The sequence below is a fragment of the Giraffa tippelskirchi genome, chromosome 6 (genome assembly GCF_054371585.1).
Source record: "Giraffa tippelskirchi isolate mGirTip1 chromosome 6, T2T-mGirTip1v1.2.pri, whole genome shotgun sequence".
NCBI lineage: Eukaryota > Metazoa > Chordata > Mammalia > Artiodactyla > Giraffidae > Giraffa > Giraffa tippelskirchi.
Genome location: NC_137280.1, coordinates 22,075,989 through 22,088,920, shown reverse-complemented (window position 1 = coordinate 22,088,920; position 12,932 = coordinate 22,075,989). Strand labels below are relative to the sequence as shown.

General features: G+C 37.2%; 1 protein-coding gene across 50 annotated transcripts in view; it reads right to left on the bottom strand.

Moving 5' to 3' along the window:
* Positions 1-12,932, bottom strand: part of OXR1 (oxidation resistance 1) — a 492,548-nt gene that overhangs the window by 17,758 nt on the left and 461,858 nt on the right. The window contains exon 1 of one of the 50 annotated variants that reach the window (XM_081500431.1): positions 3,755-3,908. The exons of the other annotated variants lie outside the window; for them this stretch is intronic. Coding sequence (XP_081356557.1) covers positions 3,755-3,820 — 66 coding nt within the window. The 5' untranslated portion in view covers positions 3,821-3,908. Of the gene's footprint in view, positions 1-3,754; positions 3,909-12,932 lie in introns of those variants that run through there. 50 annotated transcript variants of the gene reach the window in all.

Genomic DNA, 12,932 nt, shown 5'->3' with positions numbered 1-12,932 from the left:
CAACCCCATGGACTGCGGCCCGTCAGGCTCTTCTGTCCATGGGTTCTCCAGGCAAGAAAACTGCAGTGGATTGCCATTTCCTTCTCCAGTATATTACTTACAATACCTAATACAATGTAAATGCTATGTAAATAGTTGTAAATACAATATAAATGCTATGGAAATAGTTGCCAGCATGTGGCAAATTCAAGTTTTGCTTTTTGGAATTTTTTCCTAAATACTGCTGATCTGTGGTTGGCTGAATCTGCAAATGCAGAACCAAAGAAGGCAGAAGTGGCAGATAAGGAAGGCTGACTATATTAGTTGGGTGAACTTGAGCAATCAAACTTAATCTATTTCTGGTTTTTCAAATGAAAATGATAATCATACCTTAGGCACTTTATGAGGAATAAATAACAGTATGTATAAGACATATATAAAGTAGAAACTGATACAATACATGTACAAAATAAATGTTAACCCTTTTCTCCTGGTTATATTCTGATGATTTTGAGAGCAAGCATAGCAAAGAATTTGAGGGCACAGCCTACAGCCAGAACAGAATGGCTGGATTCAAACCATAGCCCTGACTTCTGGTTGCAATATGACTATCGTATGTCTGTTTTGTAAAATGAAGGTGCAAGTAGCAATATTCTGCAGTCTGAGGATTAAATTTTAAAAACTCATGGTAAGTGTATAGTGTTAGTATAAATAATTTTTTTTATCAGTATTATAATCATTATCTTCAGCTGAGGTCACTGGAAAGAGCTTTACATTTAAATTGGTTTTTCTTAAAATTCTAGCTGTAAGCTAATTTCTACACAGATGTAAATAATTCATCATGTGTTTTCAAACATAAAAGCCTAAAATATAAAAAAGAAATTCATCTTGTCATATATGAGGGCCTAGGAAACAACAAAAAAAGGGAAATATGACAAAATCTAGTGAAGAATTGATAGAGAAAAGTGATGTTTAATATTTTAAATATTAAACAAATATAAAAATATTTAATATTTTATGACTTTATTATTATTTTTTGTGTGTAATAAATTTTTATTAAAGTATAAAGGAGACAGAGAAAGCTTCTGACATAGGCATCAGAATGGGGCAGAAAGAGTACCCCTTGCTGGTGTTAGCAGTGGAGTTAATATACTCTAAAAGCTTACACCCTTATAAAATGTGCTTATAAATCTTCGTGTCAATTACAATTTATTGACAAACACAAAAAAGGCAGAGTATATGGGTATATTAAATATATAAACAGCTTTAAGCAAATTTACATTATACATGAAAATAAACTCTGCAACAGTCTTTAAAAATAAGACAGCAAGATGGCTGAGTAGAAAGACACTGAGCACACGAGCATAGAAAAATCAGAATTATTCACAGAACAACTATCAGTGAAACAGATTGGAACCTACCAGAAAAGATCTTTAACAGCTGAAGATATATTGAAGATGGGCAGGAGGGGTGGAGTCATGGTACAGTCCAGACCATACCTTTGGTAGGTGAACCAGAAACAGAAGGCTAACTATAACTGCAGAAGTTCTCTCCAAAGGAGTCTGAGTCCCACATCAGGTTCCCAAACCTGGGCGTCCTTTGCTAGAAAAAATGAGCCCTCAGAATGTTTAACTTTGAAGGCCAGTGGGGTTTCCTTTCAGGATACCCAGAGAGTTGTAGGAAAAAGACGACTTCAGTCTTAAAAGAGCACACATACTCTGGAAGACTTGGGACAGAAGCAATAATTTGAAAGGAGCCAGATTTAGATCTGCTTGCAGATTCTGGAGTCTCCTGGAGAGGCAGGGAGCAAAAGAAGTTCACCCTGGGCACAGAGACACTGGCAAAAGCCATCTTTGGAACTAACAGGACTAATAAGTATAATATGCTCTAAAATATACAGAATGAAGTTAAATCTTTGTCTACTCTAGTTAGCTTAAGTGAGAACCATACTGATGAAGCATGCTTGACTTTATCAATCACTGTGTACAACAGTGATTCAAAAATTTTTATAGATTATAATCCATTTATAATTATTATAAAATATCAGCTGTATTCTCTGTTCTCTATATCTGTAAGATGGTTTCCTTTTTGTCATATTAACTACTTTGTTTTACATTTTAGATTCAATATGCAAGTGATAACATACAGTATTTGTTTTTTGCTTTCACTTAAGCATAATATCCTCTAGGTTCATCCATGTTGTTGCAAACGGCAAATTTTCTTAAGCCTTTCTCCTACCCTACAGCTTCTGGGATTTCTACTCCAAAGCAAGGAAAACAGTTAGAAAATGGGGACCTGAGCTTGTCTACACACCAAAACACATTATACTATATTGTACCATTTTATAAAACTCTCAAAGACATCCTGGTGAGCTAATGAAAATGCTAGGGTTGAGCTATCTCTGTTCTCCAGGACAGCTTAGTTCAGTAATAAATCCACACGAATTTTCTCACCTTTAAAATGGCAAGCGATACTACTGACTTTGCAACTTATTGTGAAGGTTAAATGAAGTATTATATATAAACTCTATGTGCAGAGCTAAGGACCAATGAGAAGCATGCTCTCATATCTGACAAAATCACATAACACCTTACTCTAAGGTTGAAAATGAATCTGTGACTGTAATAAGTGTGTGATGCACATTATAATGACCTATAAAGTTCAAAATATCCACATTTTGCCTGTATTTGTAATGAACTATAGACAGTATTAGCAAACTAATGATAAATGCTAATTCAAACTGCAAATTAAAAATATATGAATAGCATCACTGTTCTTGGTTTAAAAAAAAAAAAAGCTGTGTTAATTGGCTAATCTGATAATCTGATCAGAATTTTAGCAAATCCAATCATTTCAGATGACTAAATCCTCTGTGGTGATGTTTCATAAACAAAAACTTGAAATCATCAACTTAAAAATAAAAAGATTTAACAAAGTACTCTCAGCCAAATTAAAACACCACTAATAGAAATCATTTTGGTATTTTTACACAATTGAGAGTGGCAAGCTGCTGAGGGCAACTTTAAAAGTCACTCTGGCGTCTAAGTATATATCCAGTCTCATTTAAATCACCTACAATTATAGTACAAATAAAATGAACATTCATAAGGCAACATATAATCCTAAACTACCAAAGAAAGAACAACTGGCAATACATTTTCTAACAAATAATGCATAAATATTTATACCAAAAAATACCTAGGAGTCTTATAGTAGTAAGGTTGACTAAGATTTTTCTTTGTTAGAATATTATTTAAAGTTTTGTATTAGGCAGTAATGCTTGAAACTTTTTGGATAGCTTAAAAAAGGTCTTTTCTCATATGGCTAAAACAACAGTCTTCATACACTAAATTATAAATGTATTTGGTTTGGGATCCAATCAATATAAATAAAAATTCATTAAGAAGGTTCTACTCAATTTATTTTTAAGCAAAACAAAAATTTACTCACTTTTAAGGAAAACAAAATTCTGAGTATTTTCCTACAAAGCTTAACTTGAAAATTAAGGCAGTAATAAAAATTCGATAACTTCCTGCTGATGCAAAACAGGAAAACCAAAACACTTTGACAAACCAAAATCATAGTCCCTTATTTATGTCCTTTTGAAGATATTTACGATTAGCAGAAATAACTTGAAGGTACTTTTTTACAATCATACAATTTTGAATTCTGTAAGTATTCTTTATGCTTAAATTTTAAAATTGCATAATTCTGCAGAATGTCACCATAAAAATACTAGTAAATATAGAAACTGAAATCATCAACTAAGATTTACCAGAGTATATTTTTGATTAATTGGTTGATGCCTTCTCCCCTTTTTCCCATACCACAGACGAGACATTTCCTTTCCAGGACAAATTAAGTTACATCATTTCCTAAGAACTGTTTTAAAAAGCATTCTTCCTCTGTCAAAGATCCATTTCCAGCACAAGAGCCCTACTACAGTGACAAAACAGTTTGCTGGAGACAAAGATTTGACTGACAAGACAGAGAGCTAATCACTAAGTAGTATCCGTTGCAAAGATAGTCCTGAGTGGAGACTGTTAAGCTGGGGAGGGAAGAGAGGATTTCCCATGTTTAAGTTTGGTTGCACTGTACCCAAATGTGCAAAGAAAGGACTCAAAGGTTTAAAGATACAGAGCATGTATTTCAAAACACCAGTACATTAAGAAATACACTAAAAATACCTCAGTCATAAAAAAAAGTAATCAGTACAGTTTCCAGAGTTCCTTCCAAAGTATACAAATGATTTCAATTAATATTTTATTGTCTGTTTCTACAGTCATAAAATTCTGTTCCTTATTTATATCTAAGAATCCTATAACATTTCATCTTATATGTATTTTTAAGCATTAAAACATCCTTTGAGGACCCTTCAAACTTTTAGAGTGACTATAAAAATGAAGCCAATCTACCACAAATAAATCCTATACAAATATTCAGTGTGACCTGCAAGTTCCTCTGAGTATTACAAAGCCCATTTTTAAACTGCATTTCCTAACAGTTTCTTGAAAAAGTAATTATTATCTATTATGCCTAGGTATATACTTCACTAACAAGGGGTATCCTGAATGTAACTCAATTTTTAAGATTAAATATTATTATGACTATAAACAAAAAATATCTAGATCACCTGACTTTTAACTAGAGGTAAATAATATACTGAATGTGTTATAATGATACACTGAATATCTCTTCCTTTTTTTTTTTTTATAAATTTATTTATTTTAGTTGGGGGCTAATTACTTTACAATATTGTAATAGTTTTTGCCATACATTGACATGAATCAGCCATGGGTTTACATGTGTTCCCCTTCCTGGACCCCCCACCCACCTCCCTCCCCATCCCATCCTTCTGGCTCATCCCATTGCCCCGGCCCTGAGCCCTTGTCACATGCATCGAACATGGAATGGCGTTCTGTTTCACATATGATAATATACATGTTTCAATGCTATTCTCCCAGAACGTCCCACCCTCACCTTCTCCCTCAGAGTCCATAAAATTGTTCCATGCATCTGTGTCTCTTATTCTGTCTCGCATATAGGGTTATATTTCTTCCATTTTAAATTAAACATACTCTTCCCCCTTTACCTTGCTGTGTGTACACACAAAGCTGTGCACACAATGCCGCCCTTCACACATACACAACCACTTTTCTAGTATATGCACTGCACCATACCCATACCACCACATCTCCTTTCTCCACATTCCAGGATGTGCATGCACAGGACACACTGCACCTCTGATGAACATCCACCCTGCCACTCATACCAGCCACCCCTGTATCTCCCTAACCAGCTCTACATCACACTTACCCTAAGAACTCTCTCCCACAATCCCTCATAGACACACTGTAACCATCTCTACACCAGCTGTACAATACAGAGTCCTCTTAAATATACAGTGAACTGTGGTCACCAACCCCCATCCCTGCACTGCCTCACACATAAAACAAACGTTAAATAATTTGGTGGTAGTGGAGTGCTATTTTGAAAACCTACCATTACTTCCAGCCAGAATTTCTATAACTAAAAATATGCATACCAAAACGTGGTTTAAATGAGATTTAAAAATATATACACACACACACACCATGCATCAGTTCAGTTCAGTCCCTTAGTCATGTCCGACTCTTTGCGACCCCATGGACTGCAGCACGCCAGGCCTCCCTGTCCATCACCAACCCCAGAGTTTACTTGAACTCACATCCATTGAGTCGGTGATGCCATCAAACCATCTCATCCTCTGTTGTCCCTTCTCCTCCCACCTTCAATCTTTTCCAGCATGAGGGTCTTTTCAAATAAGTCAGTTCTTTGCATGAGGTGGCCAAAGTATTAGAGTTTCAGCTTCAGCATCAGTCCTTCCAATGAATATTTAGGACTGATTTCCTTCAGGATGGACTGGTTGGATCTCCTTGCAGTCCAACGGACTCTCAAGAGTCTTCTCCAACAGCACAGTTCAAAAGCATCAATTCTTCGGCGCTCAGCTTTCTTTATAGTCCAACTCTCACATCCATACATGACTATTGGAAAAACCATAGCTTTGACTAGACGGACCTTTGTTGGCAAAGTAATGTCTCTGCTTTTTAATATGCTGTCTAGTTGATTAAAACATATATATATATGTATATATATGTATAAAACATATATATACACACACACCATGCATAGGATAGCCTATTTTGTTTGTTTTAGTATACATCCTCACACCTTCTTCCTAATACAGCTTTGATTTTGCTAAGGTATCTTCAGCCATGTGTTTCTGAGAAAACTGGCTTCATGTCTAGACAGGATGGGCTCTTAAAGATCTAAACCAGTGGCTCCAAAATTTTAGCTATGTCAGAATCACTTGGAACATTTGTTAAAACAGAACACTGGGCTCCAAAACCAGTTTCTGATAAGTAGACTGCAGTGGAGGCTGAGAATGGACTTTTTAATTTTTTGGTGTGCCACAGCTTGTGGGAATTTAGCTCCCCGAACAAGGACTGAACCTGGTCCTCAGCAGGGAGAGCACAGAATCCTAACCACTGGACCACCAGTGAATTCCCTTAATTTTTAAAACAATTCCTAGATACTACTGCTGCTGCTGGTCTGGGGACTATACTTTGAAAAACAATTAAACCACAATGAACTATCATGTCACACCAGTTAGAATGGCTATTATCAAAAAAACAAGATATAAGAAACATGGGAGAAAGTATGGAGAAAAGGGAGACCCTTGTGCACTATTGGTGGGATTGCATTGTATCGATAAACTGGTGTAGCTACTGTGGAAAACAGTATATGGAAGTTCTTAAAAAAATTAAAAACATGTGATCCAGCAATTCCACTCCTGGTTATTTATGTGAAGAATGAAAACTAATTTAAAAAAAAGATGTATGTACCACCATAATCACTGCAGCATTATTTAAAATAACTAAGATAAGAGAAAGATATGGGAAAGATTAAAGGCAAGAGGAAAAGCAGGTGGCAGAGGATGAGATGGTATCACTGACTCAACAGACATGAGTTTGAGCAAACTCCAGGAGACAGTGGAGGACAGAGCTGCCTGGTTTGCTGCAGTTCATGGGATCCCAAAGAGTCGACTTAGTGACTGAACAACAACAAAGATATGGAAACAACCTAAGTGTTCATCAATGAATGGATAAAGAAAATGTGGTACACGTACGCAGTGGAATACTACATAGCCAAAATAAAGATTGAAATCTCGTCATTTGAGACAGTATTGGATGGACCTTGAGTTCATTAGCTAAGTGAAACATTCAGATAAAGATAAATACCATATGACTTCATGTATATGTGGAATTTAAAACAACAAAGAATGAAGTTCACAGATACAGAGAACAGATTGGTGGTTGCCACTGGGGGGATACTGGGGTGGGCAAAATGAATGAAGGGGGCCAAATTATAAAATATAAATTATAAGTAGGTTAGAAGAACTGTATAGTCAACATGGAGACTATGGTTAATACTGCAACACATATTTGAAAGTTGCTAAGAGAGTAGATTTTGAAAATCTTTTATCACAAAATTTTAAGTATGTATTGTGTTAACTACATTTACTGTGGTGACCATTTCATAATATGTGCAAATGTCAAGTCACAATGTGATACACCTGAAATTAATAAGTTATATGTCATTTACACCTCAATTAAAAAAGAAAAATCAACTGGTCTAAGCTATTTTAAGTGTGATTTTTTTGTTTCTTGAAGCCAAATGCTTCCTAATTAATGAATGTAATACCTACCTAGCATACATAAAATGAGCTCAGTAAATCTCCTTTCTATCCCTTTTTTCATAATACTCAGAAAACATAATGCCGGATCATTTAAATTTGGCTAGACATTCCAGAGCTTGAAGGAGACATCAATTTAGCATTACAGAAATAAAATGACAGACTATAAAAATGAAGCACTTTTAAAAAACATATTTTAATTTTTAAAATCACAAAACAGTCATTCGTCATTCATCCCTTCTCACAATATAAATTAAGTAACATTTTGGATTTTAATGGAAATTTTATAGCCTACAGCTTTTGGCTACCAACTGAGGACAATATTAATAAAGAAAGCAAAGCACCGTTCAAAACATTTCAGAGATAGTTAACATTCATAGTTAATATTGGCAATAGTCAAAACAGACCATAATTACTTTTGCATGCTAAATGCTAATATGAAAAGATCTAAGAGCCTAGAACCAGAGACCTACTCTATAGCATGGTACCAAACATATACTTCAAAATTTGTTAAGAAGGTTAATTTTATGCTAAGTGTTCTTATTACAAAATAATTAGAGATGAGAAACTTCTGGGGATGGCAAATGTTTATGGCAAAGGTTGTGGTGATGCCTACATGGGTGTATTCGTTGTTCAGTTGCTCTGTTGTGTCCAATTTTTCGCAACCCCATAAACTACAGCACGCCAGGCTTCCCTGTCCTTCACCATCTTGCTCCAACTCAAGTCCACCGAGTGGGGGATGCCATCCAACCATCTAGTGCTCTGTCACTTCCTTCTCTGCCCTCCATCTTTCCCAGCATCACGGTCTTTTCCAATGAGTCTGTTCTCTGCATCAGGTGGCCAAAGTATTGGAGTTTCAGCTTCAGCATCAGTCCTTCCATTGAATATTCAGGATTGACTCCCTGTAGGATTGACTGGTTTGATCTCCTTGTAGTCCAAGGGACTCTCAAGAGTCTTCTCCAGCACCACAGTTCGAAACGATCAATTCTTCTATGCTCATGGGCTACAGTCTATGGGGTTGCAAAGAGTTGGACATGACTAAGCAACTAACACACACACAGCCTTCTTTATGGTCTAACTCTCACATCCATACATGACTACTGGAAAAACTATACAGCTATGACTAGACAGACTTTTGCTGGCAAAGCAATGTATCTGCTTTTTAACACGCTGTCTAGGTTTGTCATAGCTTTTTTTCCAAGGAGCAAATGTCTTTTAATTTTGTGGCTGCAATCATTGTCCACAGTGATTTTGGGGTCCAAGAAAATAAAATCTGTTACTGTATTTGCTTTTTCCCCATCTATTTACAGTAAGTGATAGGACTGGATACCATGATCTTAGTTTTTTGAATGTTGAGTTTTAAGTCAGCTTTTCACTCTCCTCTTTCATCAAGAGGCTCTTTAGTTCCTCCTTGCTTTCTGCCATAAGGGTGGTGTCATCTGCCTATCTGAGGTTATTGGTATTTCTCCTGGCAATCTTGATTCCAGCTTGTGCTTCATCCAGTCCAGCATTTCGCATGCTACACTCTGCATTTAAGTTACATGAATAGGGTGGCAATATATATATAGCCCTGACATACTCCTTTCCCAATTTTGAACTAGTTAGTTGTTCCATGTCCGGTTCTAAATGCTGTTTAGGGCTTCCCTCATAGCTCAGTTTGTAAAGAATCTGCCTGCAATGCAGGAGACCCCAGTTCAATTCCTGGGTCAGGAAAATCTGCTGGAGAAGGGATAGGCTACCCACTCCAGTATTCTTGGGCTTCCCTTGTGGCTCAGCTGGGAAAGAATCCGCCTGCAATGTGGGAGATCTGGGTTCGATACCTGGGTTGGGAAGATCCCCTGGAGAAGGGAAAGGCTACTCATGCCAGTATTCTGGCCTAGAGAATTCCATGGACTGTGTAGTCCATGGGGTCCCAAAGAGTTGGACACAACTGAGCCAGTTTCACTCTCACTTTTCTTGGTCTGCATACAGGTTTCTCAGGAGGCAGGTAAGGTGGTCTGTTACTCCCATCTCTTTAAGAATTTTCCACAGTTTGTTGTGATCCAGAAGTCAAAGGCTTTGGTGTAGTCAATGAAGCAGAAGTAGATGCTTTTCTCATGATACAACAGATGTTGGCAATTTGATCTCTGGTTGATCTGCTTTTTCTAAATCCAGCTTGTACAACTGGAAGTTCTCAGTTTATGTACTGTTGAAGTCTAGCTTGAAAGATTTTGAGCATAATCTTGCTGGCATGTTAAATGAGTCCAGTTGTAGAGTAATTTGAACATTCTTTGGCGTTGCCTTTCTTTGAGATTGAAATGAATGGACCTTTTCCAGTCTTGAGGCCACTGCTGAGTTTTCCAAATCTGCTGCCATAATGAGTGCAGCACTTTAACAGCTTCATCTTTTAAGACTTGAAATAGTTCACTTGGAATTCACTAGCTTTGTTCATAGTAATGCTTCATAACACCCACTTGACTTCATACTCCAGAAGTCTGGCTCTAGGTGAGTGACCACACCATCACGGTTATCAAGGTCATAAAGACCTTTTTGTCTAGTTTTTCTGTGTGTTCTTGCCATCTCTTCATCATCTTTTCTGCTTCTGTTAGATTCTTGCCGTTTCTGTCCTTTATTATGCCCATCTTTGCATGAAATGTTCCCTTGGTATTTCCAATTTTCTTTAAGAGATCCTCTAGTCTTTCCCATTCTATTGTTTTCCTCTATTTCTTTGCATTGTTCACTTAAAGCTGTCTTCTCTCTCCCTGCTATTCTATAGAACTCTGTATTCAGATATCTTTCCCTTTATCCTTTTCCTTTCACTTCTCTTCTTTTCTCAGCTATTTATAAGGCCTCCTCTGAAAACCACTATTCCTTCTTGCATTTCTTTTCCTTGGGGATGGTTTTGGTCACCATCTCCTGTACAATGTTATGAACCTCCATTCACAGTTCTACAGGCACTCTGTCTATCAGATCTAATCCTCTGAATCTATTTGTCACCCCCACTGTATAATCGTTAGGTGATCTGATTTAAGGTCATACCTTAAAGGTCTAGTGATTTTCCCTACTTTCTTCAATTTAAGCCTGAATTTTGCATGGATGTATATTTGTCTCCAAACTCAAGTTGTATATATTAAACATGAACAGTTTTTTATATATCAATCATACCTCAATAAAGAGGTCACAAATAATCAATATGGAAATATTATACAAGACAATTTGTGTTAACTCATAAATTCTAATTATTTTTAATGCTTTTGATTTACAAATTTTTCAGATTTACTGAATTACTTTTGGTGTTATGATTTGTAATCCTATGTGATTCAATTTTTATACAAAAGTATATTCTTTTTTAATTGCTTTTATCTGAGAAATGTGACCTCAATTTAGTGATGCAGAGATAGTTCAGTTCAGTTCAGTTCAGTCGCTCAGTCGTGTCCGACTCTTTGCTACCCCATGAATTGCAGCACGCCAGGCCTCTCTGTCCGTTACCAACTCCTGGAGTTCACCCAAACCCGTGTCCACTGAGTCAGTGATGCCATCCAACCATCCCATCCTCTGTCATCCCCTTCTCCTCCTGCCCTCAATCCTTCCCAGCATCAGGGTCTTTTCCAATGAGTCAACTCTTCGCATGAGGTGGCCAAAGTATTGGAGTTTCAGCTTCAATATCAGTCCTTCCAATGAACACCCAGGACCAATCTCCTGTAGGATGGATGGATAGGATCTCCTTACAGTCCAAGGGACTCTCAAGAGTCTTCTCCAACACCACAGTTCAAAAGCATCAATTCTGTGGCACTCAGCTTTCTTCACTGTCCAACTCTCACATCCATACACGACCACTGGAAAAACCACAGCCTTGACTAGACGGACCTTTGTTGGCAAAGTAATGTCTTTGCTTTTAAATATGCTATCAAGGTTGGCCATAACCTTCCTTCCAAGGAGTAAGCGTCTTTTAATTTCACGGCTGCAATCACCATCAGCAGTGATTTTGGAGCCCCAAAAAATAAAGTCTGACACTGTTTCCACTGTTTCCCCATCTATTTCCCATGAAGTGATGGGACCAGATGCTACTTTTATTTTGAACAAAATCAATTCTGTATGGATTTTGCTGACTAGGCTGAGAAGAGATCAGGAATTGCTTTGTTTTACATATTGACTCAATTTTAATTTTGGCACTACTTGCTACTTTAATTAAACACACACACACAAACAATGTCTTTAACTCCAGAATACTCATTGTCTGGTAGCTTAAGAAGTAAAACACTAACCAAACAATGGAAGCCTCCTGAAACTGTTGGTTCTTAAAGTTGCAGCAATACGAAACTGTTAAGTCTTCTCTGAGAAATCTAATAAAACACCATAGCAATTACTCTATTTAATGACAAATAAGACAACAGAACTGATTCCACATAGTAATTACCACATCCAAGAGGAAAACCAAATCACTGAAGATATAATATGATAAATCTTACAGCCTAAATTGCTAAGGTTAGGTTAAATATATTAAACACTAAAAATTAATGTCAAAATGGGAAGATCCTATAAATGATTTACAAAATTTCATCAGAAAGCAAATTTTAAAATATTTGGCATAATTACAAAACCTTTGTACAGGTTTATTTAATAAGTAGCCAATAAATTTATATTTATGCATACATGTTAAGTTGCATCAGTCATGTTCAACTCTATGACCCTATGGACCATGGCCCACCAGGCTCCTCTGTCCATGGGATTCTCCAGGCAAGAATACTGGAGTGGGTTGCCATGCACTCCTCCAGGGCATCATCCCGACCCAGGGATTAAACCCACATCTCTTGTGTGTCCTGCACTGGCAAGAAGGTTCTTTACCACTCAGTTCAGCTCAGTCGCTCAGCCATGTCCGACTCTTTGCGACCCCATGAATTGCAGCACGCCAGGGCTCTCTGTCCTCACCAACTCCCGGAGTCTACCCAAACCCATGTCCATCGAGTCGGTGATGCCATCCAGCCATCTCATCCTCTGTCGTCCCCTTCTCCGCCTGCCCCCAATCCTACCAAGCATTAGGGTCTTTTCCAATGAGTCAACTCTTCGCATGAAGTGGCCAAAGTATTGGAGTTCCAGCATTCAACATCAGTCCTTCCAATGAACACCCAGGATTGATCTCTTTTAGGATGGATTGATTGGATCTCCTTGCAGTCCAAGGGACTCTCAAGAGTCTTCTCCAACACCACAGTTCAAAAGCATCAATTCTGTGGCACTCAGT